The 15,365-nt window shown below is 36.2% G+C and overlaps 2 protein-coding genes across 3 annotated transcripts in view; both read right to left on the minus strand.

Annotated features, from left to right (window-relative positions):
* Nucleotides 1–1,833: 1,833 nt before the first annotated feature.
* Nucleotides 1,834–5,211, minus strand: LOC108364356 (uncharacterized). Of its 2 annotated transcripts, none has more exons than XM_017618008.1 (3): nt 4,842–5,211; nt 3,817–4,047; nt 1,834–2,100 (listed from the first exon to the last, which is right to left on the minus strand). In XM_017618008.1, exons 2-3 carry the CDS (start codon nt 3,943–3,945, stop codon nt 1,882–1,884), a joined length of 348 nt encoding a protein of 115 aa, XP_017473497.1. In that variant the 5' UTR covers nt 3,946–4,047; nt 4,842–5,211; the 3' UTR covers nt 1,834–1,881. The 2 variants fall into 2 exon arrangements, with proteins under 2 accessions (XP_017473497.1, XP_017473496.1); XM_017618007.1 differs by having other exon boundaries at nt 4,411–5,211.
* A 4,229-nt stretch (nt 5,212–9,440) lies between these two features.
* Echs1 (Enoyl-CoA hydratase, short chain 1) overlaps nt 9,441–15,365 on the minus strand; it is a 9,097-nt gene continuing 3,172 nt past the window's right edge. Inside the window, exons 3-4 of the mRNA XM_017618003.1 lie at nt 10,271–10,989; nt 9,441–9,882 (exon numbers count right to left, since the gene is read on the minus strand). Coding sequence (XP_017473492.1) covers nt 9,817–9,882; nt 10,271–10,989 — 785 coding nt within the window. The 3' untranslated portion in view covers nt 9,441–9,816. The remainder of the gene's footprint in view (nt 9,883–10,270; nt 10,990–15,365) is intronic.

The following is a 15,365-nucleotide window of genomic DNA, read 5'->3' on the forward strand; positions in this document are numbered from 1 at the left end:
TTTATTTTGAAATCCAAAAATATTTAGAGTTCGCTCAAAGCGCTCAAAGTTTTCCATGTATTTTTAAATTTAAAAAAAAAACAACTTTTCGTAGAAATGGTATGGAATTCTTGAAAATCAATATTTTTCGAAGGGATTTGCTTGATTTTGCTTTATCTGGATCAAATTTTGTAAAAACACTGAATGTAATTGTTTAATATGGTATTTATGCGTATTTTAACAATAATCTAATTGCCAATTTGGGCGTGTTTATATTTTTGTCTAGTCTGTAAGGTACTTTATACTGTAGATTATTAAATAAATGAAATGAAATGAAAACTCTGGTTCTCTTCAGTAGACTTTCAATAATAATACGCAATTATTTATTTAACCAGTTTTTAATACTAATGATTTTTTATTTGTGCCTTCATTGCATTCGGGGGTTTTTGGGTTTTTTTTCGGATTTTGGGCGGACCTATAAATTATAGTTGCGATGAAAAAATGGTTAAATGAACAATTGGGAATTATTATTGGGAATCTTCTGCAGGCGAAAAGAGTATTCCGATAGAAAACTATTATTTTTTTAGAATTCTATACCATTTCTACGAAAAGTTGGTTTTCCCCATATAAAATAAATGGAAAACTTTGGGCGCTTTGAGCGACCTCTAAATATTTTTGGATTTCAAAATAAACAAGTAAGAAAGTCTAAGTTCGGGCGGAGCCGAACATTAAATACCCGGCGCAAGTGTTTAATATATGACTTTCACCTTTCCGAAAGCTACCGCTACATGGTAAGCTGGGGCGTATCAATTTTGAGTAAATTAGAGTCCTTAAATTTCGAAATTTTGAAGTTTCAAGCAGTTCTGAAATTTACCGTTATATGAAAGGCGGCCTCAATTTTAGTCCGATTTCAATAATTTTCAACGTTTTGCTTCTATGTGGCAAGCACAATAACCATACCGAGTTTGGTACAAATTGGTAGAACGGTTACCGAGATACATATGTGTAATCATAAGTGGGCGGTGCCACGCCCATTTTCCAAAATGTTATCCTAAACGTATTTTTTGTTGTTGGAAGCATCAATTTTGAATAAATTAGCTTTAATAATTACTGATTTATCGAAGATTTCGTATTTCTCTAAATTACCGTTATATGGGATGTAGGCGTGGTTATTGTCCGATTTTGCCCATTTTCAATACCATCCGTCCTACGCCAGATATAAGGGCACGTACCAAGTTTCGTTAAGATATCTCAATTTTTACTCGAGTTATCGTGTGCACAGACGGACGGACGGACGGANGTGCGCTCGGGTATAAAAATAGGGGTTTATTTTTTCGGTACAAAACAATCCTAATAGTGAGATCATAAAAATTCTGACTTTACTTTTTCACATGCATTTTTGGACCATCCTATTGAGCACTCATTCAATGTGCTAATAATTTCCAAATGTTTAAGTAATAAAAACGACGACTTAAGTTGATTATAGCTTTTTTATTTTTATTCCTCACATTCGGATTCCGTAAGGTGAAAAATATGACATTCGAAACATCCCTAGTATGTACGTATGTATGTAGTTGGAAAGAATACTTTCCTTTGTTTTTTTAACAGCAATATGTAATATAAGCTCAATAGCGCTGGAACTGGACAACGACAGCAACAATCACTTTGTAAAGGATACGTCAAGTAATGGTCACGAGCTAGTGCACAGCTGACGTCTGCCATATATCTACATATGTATATACTCATATATATCCTGGGAAAAACTTTGTCCATATAAAATATACGCGCACAAATACCTACATATTTATTTCAAGTATATGTATACACATGTACATATAAATAAATAAAGCGCTTGCATGGCACCAACTAATCATTACGGCAAACGTTATAAATTGAAGAGCCTCACATGTCCTTGTGTGGGCGAATGGACGAAGAAGTAAGTAAGCTCAGCTGGCCAGTAACAAAAAGGCAGGCGTTGATTTGAAAGCGGAGAGGTACAAAGTTGCTTATTAAAAATTGTATTGATTTAAATTGTGATTTTGTTATAATTTTCTTTTTTTTTCTTTTGCTTCGATTTGGTGGTGTTAAGACTTTCAAATTCATGAAGATAATTTCTAATACCTGTAAGAGAAACACAGCAAATTAGTAACTGCGGTGTATAAAAATTATGAAGGCAACACTTCTCCAATCTACTGAATAGTTACCACTGAAACCAGTAGGGAAGATGAGTGCGAGCAACCCAGTCGAAACTACCTACGTATGTACATTAGAGTGGTCCAAAAACAATAAAGTCGGAATTTAAATGCCGCCACCCCCTAGTATTGTTCCATACCGAAAACAAATCTACCCCTATTTTTTTTTTATTTTGAAATCAAAAAATATTTAGGGAGTGCTCACAGCGCTCAAAGTTTTCTATGTATTTTATATAGGGAAAAAAACTTTTCGTAGAAATGGTGTAAAATTCTTGAAAATCAATATTTTTCGAACGGAAAACTGTGGCTCTCCTCAGGAGACTTCCAATATTAATATCCAATTGTTTATTTAACGATTTTTTAATATTAAGATTTTTTATTGGTCCCCCCATTGCATTTTCTAGGGGTTTTGGAGGACCTATAAAATATAGTTACCATGAAAAATGGTTAAAGAAACAATTGGGTATTATTACTGGGAATCTCCTGAAGATAAGCAAAGTTTTCCGATCGAAAACTTTTGATTTTCAAGGATTTTACACCATTTCTACGAAAAGGTGTTTTTCCCCCATATAAAATACATGGCAAACTTTGAGCGCTGTGAGCACTCCCTAAATATTTTTTTTTTCAAAATTTTTATTCTGATGCTGGAAAGCATCAGAAGAGCTGCTAGTCTGAATCGCAGCGGCACCATATACGGCAAAAACACGATGGCATAGGGATGTCAGAGCAGCTTTTGCCGCTTAGAAAAAGAAGCTAACGAGGTTGGTCTAGCGGTGAACGAGGACAAGACAAAGTACCTCCTGTATCCTGTGTATCGGGACACACGTCACTGTTGGCAGTCATAACTTTGAAGTAGTGAAGGACTTTGTTTAATAGAATAATTACTACCAATACTGTCAGTCTGGAGATAAAACGAAAAATAACTCTTACCAACAGGTGCCACTTTGGGCTCGGCAGACAATTAAAAAGCAGAGCTCTCTCTCGACGAATAAAAACTACGCTCTACAAATCTCTCATCATGCCGGTCTTTTTATATGGCGCCGAAACATTGACGATGTGAAAAAAATATGATAAGCTTTGAGAGAACTATTCTAAGCAAGATCTATAGCCCCGTTCGCGTGGGCGACGAGTATCGAAGAGGACGACAACCCCCGGTGAAAAGGTCTTTCGCACCGATGGGTGGACAACGAAAGAAATTGCGCCCACGAACACAATGGAAGAACCCAGTGCAGAAGGACCTGTCTAGAGTGGCGAGCGCCTTTGGTCTCGACCTAAACCGACAAACGGTTGTAGGGTCAAATGAGAAAAAAGAAGAAGAGGCGGCTCGCAGAAAGTTTCAATTTTGCTCAATTTTGCAGTTAGCCTTTTATATATTATTAAAAAGTTATAAAGTAATTTCTTAAAACATTGAATGACATTTAGACGTCTTTAAAACTTGCGGTTTGTGTTAAAATTCTTCCCACTCATCATTATAGGTACAATATTTTTTCGCATATGTAGACCTTTTCCAGCTAAGCCATTTTGTAAGTGTCACAAAAATTTTAAACTAGCTGACAAGTGTCAAAAATGTAGACTCTCTGTGTTTACACATGTAAGTATGTATGTATATGCATAAATATTTAGTAGGACTAGCAAGTCAACTTACCCAACAGAGGGCACGTATCACCACTTGAGGCTTCATGGCGAATGTGAGTGGATCAAAGGCGCCACCCGCCTTGCCACCACCATACGCCCCGCCAGCATTCATATTTAGAATTTGAGTTAAGACATCCATTCTCTGGTTGTGTCTATGTATAACTTTGCTTGCGGGTGCAGTTGATGAGAATTTTAATTTGCAATGCTATTTTTGTATATTTTTTAACCTTTTTATTCAAATCTGAAAAAAATACATATGCATACATAAACAAATTTTATTTTTATACTTTTATTTTTATTTTTCATAAAAATATGTTTTCGATTATAATTTACTGTTGATTACAAAACCAAAACTACACACACATAAACTCGCAGGCGTTTTTCAAAGAAGTTTAGAGGACGAATGCGCGCACACACCTACACACGCGTCTAGATATTCATTTCAATTGGCGTGGAGCACTCTGACATTCCAACGTGAACACATAACAGTTAACGCGCATTTAGGTTTTCACATGAAAATGTTAATGAAATTAACCTTTCAACACAGCACAAACACTCATTCCTTCCTACATACTATGAAAAATATATCTACTACTATACATACTATGAAAAATATTCTCTGCTGATTTGTAAGAGACTTCCGTAAAAATTGCAAAATGGAAATTCCGCTTGAAATATACTTTTTTTCGTTTTGCTTTGTGTATGTATTTACAATTGCTATTATGTATGTATGTACATACATATGTATGTAGTGAATTCCTCTTCGCACTTTTCTTCTCTTATTGAATTTACTTAAAACTTATTTTATTGAAAAAACAGAAATCGCGCATAATTCTCACCGCATTCTATTATTTGTCAATGATTTAATCTTAAGTTATTTTAACATTTTTTTTAGCTTTTTTCACACACAAATAAGTAGGTACATGTGTCAATTTTCACTGTGCTCATAACACAATCACAATCAGCGTGTGGGTGCTTGTGTTTGTGTGTGTATTAAATAATATTTATTATGGCGACGCTCCACCAGCTCCTTACTAGCTACGTGTGTGTATACCACGTTTGTTAACGCTGTTAATTTGCTCAGATTACAGCAGAGCCACTAACGGTGCGTGCTGCCGCAGTAACAGTAAAATTTTCCCGGAAAAACAAAAAGTACTGAAATCGTTGCGCGTGCTTTTCTAACTGTTTTCAATTATCTTCAATTTTCCGCAAGCAAGTGAACAGAACATTTATTTGAATATGTACGTATGCATGTATGTGGGAGTGTGAATGCAGTTCTGCGCAGTTGTTGGGAGAGGTTGGCAAGCCTGAATCGCTGATAAAAACTGTAAACACAAGAAAAGCTTGCAACGAAGTCTTTCGTGAAAGCTTGACTACGCGTTGTTTATCATAAGTTTGACAGTCACGGCAGGAGAGAAATATGTAAATATGTATTAATTTAAACGTGTATATATGTAGGTATGAGAGCGGAGAGCCAAAGGAGCTTTCAGTAATTAAAAATTATTTTAAAAAATCAGAACCCGTTTAATAAAAATATTAAAAAGCAAAAAATGTGAGAAAATTAAAGACTTTTAATCAGGGACTGTCACAGTTATGATCTTGTCAATAAAATCATAATCTAACCGTTAAAACAGGATTTGCCTTTTTCCGATCAAAATTTAACCGTTATTTTAAAATTTTTATTTTTTCGATCAAGAATAATCGTTATTTTCGATCAAGAATAATCGTTATTTTTGGATTTTTATATTTTCGAGAAATTTATCGTCATTATTTTTAATTTTGATTTTTCCATTCATATCAAAGCTGTTATTTTTAGATTAAATTTTATAGGTGATAAAAGATCGGTCACAAAAACACAGTCTCAATGGTAACGGTTAAAAATATACATATAAGGATTAAAGTTCACCGAAAAAAATAAAAATCCAAATGTAACGATTATTATTCACCAAAAAAAAAATTTAATACAAATTTGGAATGATCAAAAATAAAAACCTTGATATTTAACGGTTAGTTTTCGTTGCTGCTTTTAATATTTGATTTTGGTATTTATTTTTTTTTTTTATGTAACGAAACCCCAAATATTCTCATAAAAACCTAAAGAATACCGAATAAAACACAAAATTTCACGAAAAGAACGAAAGTTTCTGGAAAAGAATGTCCGGGAAATTTCAAAAATATAAAAACAAATCCCTAGAAAATCTCGGAAAGTTTAAAATACCAAACAACTCGAATCATTTCATGTTTATCAACACCCGAAATAGCAAAAATCAAAGCTGACCGGCTATTTTATGCTAAAAAAAACCTCAAGAAAATTTTATTGTTGTCGTAAAAAAACGATATAACTCTCCGCATTAAGAGTCAAATATGTATTTTTAAAGTCTTGGGGGATTCATGCTGTGCAAAGGCAAATGCTACTAATGGTAGTTTTGAAAAATAAAAACGGTAAGATAATTCAAAACATATAAATAATCTTTATTTACAATCACTGCTAAAAACCCCGGAAGGCGGTATAATGTTCACTGCACCAGTATTTTTATTTTTCTTATTCTCTGATTGTGAGAAAACCGTAAAAAAAAACTATTATTTTTCCTAACATTTCTGAAATCTGCAAATATTTTTATAATCAAAGCACAAGAAAAATAAACACGATTTCAACGCCAAGCTGTATGCAACAAAGAGATGAAAAGTCGAGCAAACACTTACACATGCATGCTTTTTTAAGCGCCTGATCCACTTGAATAGGTGTAGTGAAAAAATGAAAAGATTAGAATTAACCAAGAATAATAATTTTAATTACCTTATTTAACACTGTCAGTATTGGGTTCTACATATATTCGTAATTTAAACAGAGTGCCAGTTACTGCCGAAATTCGGCGGCTGTTCTAAGGGTAAGACATTTTTTTGTCTTCATTTTATTCGCTGTCTTCATATACTTACGTATTCGCATTCACCTTCGTATTCATTTTAGTCGCTGTATTCGTATTAGCCTTCGTTGTTATCTGCATCTTTGTGTTCGCCTTTGTATTCTTCGTATTCGTGTTCGTGTTTGTCCGCGTATTCGCCCTCGTATTCGAATTCATCTTGATATACATCGACCTTTTTGTCTTCGTGTTAACATTTGTCGTCGTATTAGAATTCGTCTCCGAATTCCTAATCGTCTTCGGTTGGTCTACATAATGGTATTTATTTTAAAAAACTTATAACTTTGAATGTAAATTTATATTACAGAGATCGTCTATCTCGGTCAATTATAGATATGTCGTGTCTTTCAAACATAAACCTTTGGCGGCAAAGTTGCATTTAAAACTTTAGAATTCAAAGTAGTGAAATGTGGTTCGTCGCAAGCATCCATGTGAAGCATTAACATCACTAATTTCTTGTTTCCGAACATTGCCTCAGACAACTCGTTAATGCAAACGAGCGAAGCAGATATGCCCTTACAACATCTAGTTCACGAAAATATAACGGCCTTAAGATATGACTCACACACTTAGCAAGTCTCAAGACTTTCATGGATGAGGGTGAACAATTAAGACTTACGGACTTTAAGTTAAACAAATTCACAGTAAAGATTATTACCGCTGAGATCTTCTTATTACAACTGCTTGCCGGTTTGGGCTGGGACCAAAAAATTTCGTCATTTGCGTCTCTCCTTTGCGAAGCTACACAAGTTGTTCTAACCAAGGACAGAGAGATTCTTTTTTATTGCTTTCATTGTCTACCCGTTGGTCACCTATTCAGAAATGGTCGAAATGAAGAAGGTAGGTAAGAATATTATCTGGCTTTGAACGAAGTATAGAGAAAAAAGGAAAGAAGAACACTCCGCGTGTGTAATCGCGTTCGCCATTCCAAAAATAATTGAGATTTACGTATTGGATTGGGAAAGTGAAATACTAACAACAAATTAAACAAGGGTACCACAGGATTCTATCCCTTTCCCGAGCTCTCCCAGCCACAAGAGCGAGTTTCTCTCATCCCATACTCTAACGATTGCTTGATATTGGCTTCGGGCAAGGGCATTGATGCTGTGTACTCGAAAGTAAACGGCTACCAATCTGGGTCGCTTCTTCGACGCAAGAAGCCTAGCCCTCGGCAGTTTGGAATTCATGTCGATGGCATGCAGTGTGCAAACTTCTACCACATATCGATGGCTGAGTGGAAGTTCGACCTATCTCGGCAGCCAGTTCGAAAACGCTCTATCTCAAAACACTTTTCAAGAACGCCCTATTTCAGAATTTAATTGAAAAACACCCTATCTCAAAATTCGGTTCAAAAACGCCCTATCTCACTTCAAAATGTATTGAAAATATGCTGATATAGGGCATTTTTGAATCGGCAGCTGAGATAGGGCGTTTTTGAAACGAATTTTGAAATAGGGCATTCTTGAAAAGTTTTTTGAGATAGAGCGTTTTCGAAATGACTGCCGAGATAGGTCGATCTTCCACTCAGCCATCGATATGTGGTAGATCTACCACATATTTTTAAAATTTGGGATTCTACCACACGAGGCTTAAAACCTACCGCANGAATTTTGAAATAGGGCATTCTTGAAAAGTTTTTTGAGATAGAGCGTTTTCGAAATGACTGCCGAGATAGGTCGATCTTCCACTCAGCCATCGATATGTGGTAGATCTACCACATATTTTTAAAATTTGGGATTCTACCACACGAGGCTTAAAACCTACCGCATTTTTAGACAGAACATATATAACAACAATATAGACATAGTGCAGCGAATAAAAATTCAGCGGCTCCGCTGGCTTGGCCATGTCGTTCGAATGGACAGAAACGCTCCTGCTCTGAAAGTATTCAACGCGGGCCGCGATGCTGGTAACAGAGGAAGAGGAAGGCCTCCTCTGCGTTGGAAAGACCAGGTGGAGAAGGACTAGGCTTCACTTGGCATTTCCAATTGGCGTCAGTTAGCACAGAAGAGAAATGACTGGCGTGCTGTTTTAGACTCAGCCAAAACCGCTTAGGCGGTTACAGCGCCAATAAAGAAGAAGAAGAAGAAGAAGAAGAAGGACTGTCACAACAACACCCCATAAAAGCTCTTTGGGGAATTTGTATGCTTTTACAACAACAACAAACCCACAAGTATCACTTTTGGTAAGATTTAACAGTACATTATCCGCCTACACAAAGCTAACTACAAAAAACGGATAGAAGTAATTTAAAGGTTGTTTTTTTTCAATGTTTCGAAAAAATGCATAACAAAATCAAGCAACTACTACTAGTTATTTGGTTCTGTTCTATCACAGAGGATACAAGCTGAGGTCTAAACCCTTTGGCTTTGGCCCGTTTTATATTTTATCTTATCTTTATCTGCCTATCGTGACTCGGTACAAAAAATTTAAAATATTGGTTCCGTACGTCATGCGGACTGCGCCCCTCGTGCGGATGGGCGGGAATGGAGGGTAAAAACCGTTGGGATATTATTTCCGGTCGGACTACCTTGGGCTAAGTTCCAACCGCCCAATCCCTTGCTAAGATTGAAGGTTGTGAGTCTGATGTTAGCGGTATTAAACGCAGACGCGGTGTCCGATTTTACGTCGATGGGTAACCTGCACTTACTCTTACTTCATGTAGACTTGTTTCATTGGAGAAAACGGTAGGAATATACAAAGAAAGAAAAACTTTTCAAAAATATGTAAGTATGTATTAAAATTTTATAAGTATATATCATTAACAAAATATATTTAATTATTACTTTAGATTAAGGTTCGTTAACTTATCTATTTTAAAGTATATATAAATCATTAGTTAAACTTGACTATATTTTCTAGGGAATTTTACGTAGTTAAAATTAACTAATGCGTTAACTACACTTTTAAATAGATAAGTTAACGGCCCTAACGAAATTTCTCTACAGAAAAGGAAGAATCGAGTTAACATAAAATCATTTTGTATTAAACAAATTTTTCTGGTATAAACGTAATATAAATGCAATTTCTGGCATGCAGTTCCAGGCAAACGAATTTCAGTCCGCATGAATTACTTTTGGCTTAACACTTTAGTTATTTTTAAAGTTTGCTGGACGCTTCTCGACGAAAGCAGTCATGCCTTCTTTGCGGTCCTCCTGAAAATCCAAGAACATAAATTGAGATATTATATACATTCATACGTACATATATATCGTCGTTTAAAGTACAAAACCGTCATTCTGCAAAACCGCGCAACTGACATTTGCTGCCAAAAATTAGATTTGCTCACACAAGATCTAGCCTCTATCCATATCCATTCGTCCTGAAATATACTAGCCAGAAATGCGATTGCTTTATAAAAAAAAGATAACCATTTTGAAATGCGAGTGTTTTTACTCTCTAGAAAATAATTCATGCAACCTCACATACGCGGTTTGGCATTTTGTTGATACGCGGTTTTGTACTTTAAACGACGATATACATGTATATGTAGTAAATATTATGTCCACATAGCTATGAAAGACTATTTAAGCTACTACTCACAGTTGAGAATGAGGCGTGGAAAGTTCTGCGTTCGAACTTCAAACCCTCCTGCAGTGTAGTTTCATACGCTGTATTCACTGCCTCCTTGCATAGTTGCACAATCAGTCCTGAGTGTGTGCCAATCTTCTCGCCTAGTTTAATCGCTTCATTTACCAACTGATCGGCGGGCAACACCTTGCTTACCAAACCCCGTTTCTCAGCCTCAGCAGCTGAGATCATATTGCCAGTCAGGCACATTTCCATAGCCTTGGATTTACCAACAACGCGTGTCAAACGCTGAGTGCCACCAGCGCCAGGAATAGTACCCAGAGCAATTTCAGGCTGACCGAATTTCGCCTTTTCGCCAGCATAAATAATATCACACATCATGGCCAATTCACAGCCACCACCCAAAGCATAACCATTTACAGCGGCAATAATAGGCTTCTGGCAGCGGGCGACACCGGTCCAGTCACTCAAAAAATTATGCATAATACATTGAGAGTAGGTAATGGACTGCATTTCCTTGATATCAGCGCCAGCGGCAAATGCCTTCTCGCTGCCGGTGATCACAATGGCAGCAATATTTTGATCACTGGCGTAGTCAATGAGCGCTTGATTAAGCTCCTTCATGAGACCGTCGCACAGTGCATTCAGAGCTTTGGGGCGATTCAATGTGATGACAGCGACATTCTTCTTTTCTCCAGTCACTTCACGTTGAATGTATTCCAAGTTGCTGGCTGCAAAGATAAAGTTCATTTTAAATTTACGATGGAAATGTGAATCAAAAGCGTTATCAAATGCAAAAATAAACCTACAACAGAAGTATCACAATAAGCGGGCCGATAAACATTACGCACGGCTGTTGCAACGGCATTAGTACTACGTAAAGGGAGCAGCATTAAATGAAACTGTGCATATCAAGAATCATTTGAATTCTTCAAACCACCGTTGAGCGATGTGTCCGTCGATATAGTAGTTTGGGTTGTTGTTGCTGTAGCGGCTTATTTAGCGCTGACTAGATCGGATAGTCCTTCAATAGTTGTCGTCAAGCCCAACTACTGGTAGGCCCAGGAAATGTGATGTTTCGACGGGGTTGAATCAGAGAGAGGGGGTCTTAGTTGAATTGGGTTGAGTGGGCCTCTCTCGGAGCAGGTTGGATCTTGTGGGTCAGTTTACAATTTTATTTCCGAAAGCAGCGTTCGAATGAATCCTTGCCCACCCATATTCTGTAAGTTAAGAGACGAGTGGATATACTCCACTCATCCAATTCACGGGTAGATTGAAGTTAAATGTAAATTTAGACTGGAGGTTCTTCCCGAAACGAGCTCTCTGACAACCTAGGGTTAGGCATCCGAATCAACAGAGTTTCGTTTAGGCAGCTCGGTAAGCTACAACGACTAGCCCACGTCGGCATCATTGCCTAGATAAGAACAACACCAAACGCGGCTCTCTAGGTGCTTGTTGGCCTCTGTTTACATCAAAGCTCATCTCAGGGGACAATATAGGGGACAAGAAGCTTATACACCCTTCACAACAAGAAGATGGGCTGCGCATTATCTTTGTGGACCTGTGCCTTCCGAGATTTAACTATACACATAACTAAAACGACCTAAGCCCAGAAAGGACGGCCACATCTGGTACTCTGACGGCTCCAAGACTGGCCACGGCCTCGGAGCAAGAGTGCAAGGCATACATCCCAAACAGCTCCCTTTCACCAGCATGGGGCAAGGTACATACACTCGGACAGCATAGCGGCGCTCCTCGCTCTTAAATCGCACGATGTCACCTCAAAGCTGGTATGGTACTGTCTTCAGCTTTTAAAACTTATATCGCCTCTACGAATTGGGTATGCCTCATATGGGTTCCGGGACACAATGAAGTCATCGGCAATGAAGTGACAGATATTCTCGCCAGAAAATGAGCTGCACAGGGATTTATTTACATATATGCACAGGACCCTTTACCGGTATGCCATAGAGCTTCGGACTTCCCTCCCAATCGCACCAGACAACTTCAGCATCAATTTCATGTGAATTAAAGGCCACACAGATATCGCAAGAAACCGTGTGACTAAAGATCTTTCGGGGCAATGCACTCTTGAGAAGATGTTGCCAAGTAAAAGAAGTATTTTTAGACATTACCAATATTGCACTCGAAAAAGGATAACTTCTAAACAAATACAAAACTTTAATTTAAATAAAATATCTTAGACAAAAAAGTATAAAAAAGAAAAAATTTTCACACTTCCCTTATTCAAACTGGATAATATGAATCGAGATAAGTAATTATATCCAAAATTTAAAACAATTTTTATAGCTAGTCCAATTATATTTAAAATTTTATTTCTAAACTAATTTGTTTTTATATTAAATAATTTATTTTTTATTTTTAGTTTCTTTAAATGCAGGACTACAAAAGGGGGTGCAAGAATTGCGATGTAAAGATTGTGCGGGAAAGTTTCCGTAAAGTACGAAATGCGAACAAACCTCTCGGGAACGTTCTCAGGAGAGAGAAAATGAGAACAAAACTTTCGAGAGCGTTGTAAATAAGAACAAAATGAGAACGAAAATGTCGAGAACGTTTTCAACAAGGATCAAATACGAACAAAAGTCTGGGAACGTTCTGTTAGAGAGCAAAGCGAAAACAAAAGTTTTGACAACTTCAAGTTAAGAATGACAGCGACGTCTGCGTGTTGAAATAAAAAATCGTTTTAGTGAGAAGCACTATAGTTAATTCTAAGGCAGAGGAAAGCTGGATCATTTCAACTTCCAGATAGTTTATCATTAGGGTGAACAATCCGTGTATGGAACAATTTTTCACTTTCTGTGCAGGAAAAGTTCGTTTCTTAAGTCTTTCGTNGGAAAGCTGGATCATTTCAACTTCCAGATAGTTTATCATTAGGGTGAACAGTCCGTGTATGGAACAATTTTTCACTTTCTGTGCAGGAAAAGTTCGTTTCTTAAGTCTTTCGTTGTGACTTAATTTGCATAATTATCTTTCACTTCTTGTTTGATTAATTTTAATATTCAAACATTTAACGCTATCACAAAAATTTTGTTTTCACTTCCATTCTTTGGGAGTAGCTCAGAGAATATTTGTGCCCGATTCGTTCTCCGTCAGAAAGATCTTAAGGCTTTAATTCCCAAATGATTCTTCGAGAGAAAGTTCCTTAGACTTTTGTTCCCATTTTGTTCTCTTAGAAATGTTCACCAAAGTATTGTTCGCATTTTGTTTTGGGAACGTTTTGCGGGGTTTTTTTCTTATATAATTACCGTTGAGAACTTTCTTCACAGTTTTGTTCTCACTTTCGTTCTTGGGAAACACCCACGAAAGTTTTGTTCTCATTTCGTTTTTGGTTCTTAAGCGTTCTTGGGAACAAAAAAATTTCCAAAATACTGCAGCATCTTCCGGGTGGAAGTCGCGGCGGTAAAGAAAGCAGCGCAGTTTCTCAATAACAGCAATGGTCATAGCAATCAAGCTATTTTCTATGTACGTATGTAGATAGCCAAGCAACCATAAAATCCATAGTGTCAAATACGACGATCTCAAAAAGTGTCTTAGAATGCAGAAGTGAGCTAAAAAATACTAGGGCCAACTAAGAAAATTCACTTTTACTGGGTACCTGGGCATAAGGGCATAGAGGGAAACGAAAGGGTGGATACTCTAGCAAAAGAAGGAGTGCTACTAAATAATGCAGTCGAGCTATAAATTACTATCTCCCCACAGGCGCTAAAAAGGCAATTTAACTTAGGCATGTTCCATGAGGCTGATAAAAGGTGGTCACAACAGCGTGAATGCAAAAAGAGCTAAAACACGTCCGTCGTTCTCGCTATCAAATATCGAATGGTTTTTTATTCCGCTAACTATTTACAAGACGGTGTCCTGGGCGAGATCCATAACTTTGTCACTAATGATATAGACTAGGAATGTTAATCCTGGGATCCCGGGATCACGGACTTTTTAAGGTCTCGAAAATCCCGGGATTCGTGACAAGTAATCCCGGGATTTTCGGGATTTGTAATTTGCACTGATGGCAATAATAGAAACTCCCTTTCTTGGCTATTAGCTATATTTCTTTTTTTATTTAATAATTATCTAATATTTTTTTATAAATTCCTAGCTTATTTTACATATAACACCGCGCTAGAGTAAATTTTAAACACAAATGTCAATATATTCGCGAAACCATGGGCCAAATATAGTAAAATGCGTTTTTGGTTTTTCACTCAGACGTCAGTAATTCAAAAATGATTTAAAAAATTCAGAGAAATGTGCTTAGAGAAGAAGTATGGGTATAAAATTAATGAGGAAATCCTGTAGAATTAAAATAAATTCAAGTTTCTGGCACAGAAGGGCTGGTAAATATTGAAAATGTCATTTCAAAATTTTATCCTTGAAAATTCGCAATATTTGTTTTTAAAAAAATTATATGTTAAGGGCTTAAATAAACTCGATAATATCCTTAAATTTCGCTCTTCTAACATTTTCAGCTTAAAAATTACTTATTCGTCCTTGTGAATCCAAAAAATTTTAATTTTTTAGATTCTAAAAAAATTTCCTATTGCATTTGTTACACATATTTTTATTCTACTCTACATTGCATTGAGTTTTTCAATAATTTTTGGAATTAATCATATCTTTGAAATTTCAACGTCTTTTAAAATAAATCCTGATGTCAGAGAAAAAAAACGCCACTTTAAATTAAAAAGGAGGTTTCAAACACATTTATGTCATGGTAGGAGAGCTTCTCAAACAATATAGAAGCAATTTTTTCGACTCAAGTTGTTGAAAAGTAATGAATATCTAAATCCCGGCACTAATCCCAGGATTCCGGGATTGTGACAACGCCATCCCAAAAATCCGGGATCGTAAAAAGCCGAAAAATTAACATCCCTAATATAGACACAAAACACCTTATGTCTAGTTTACAATAAGTTAACTTAATGATTAGTACAGGTATACTATATACCCTTACAATATTTTCTTCTAAACAAAATTTGATTTTTTACAGTATATTCGTAATCAAGTGAAATAAAATAAAATATAAAATATAATAAAATAAAATAAAATAAAATAAAATAAAATAAAATAAAATAAAATAAAATAAAATAAA

The sequence above is a fragment of the Rhagoletis zephyria genome, unplaced genomic scaffold (assembly GCF_001687245.7).
Source record: "Rhagoletis zephyria isolate East Lansing unplaced genomic scaffold, Rhagoletis_zephyria_1.1 Rzeph_scaffold_01541, whole genome shotgun sequence".
NCBI classification, from domain to species: Eukaryota; Metazoa; Arthropoda; class Insecta; order Diptera; family Tephritidae; genus Rhagoletis; species Rhagoletis zephyria.

Bases quoted from the DNA above. Each gene is read 5' to 3' on its own strand.
- LOC108364356 (XM_017618008.1), bottom strand. From the start codon at position 3,945: ATGGATGTCTTAACTCAAATTCTAAATATGAATGCTGGCGGGGCGTAT. The intron at 2,101-3,816 runs GTAAGTTGACTT...TTTCTCTTACAG, and splicing joins TGATACGTGCCCTCTGTTGG to GTATTAGAAATTATCTTCAT.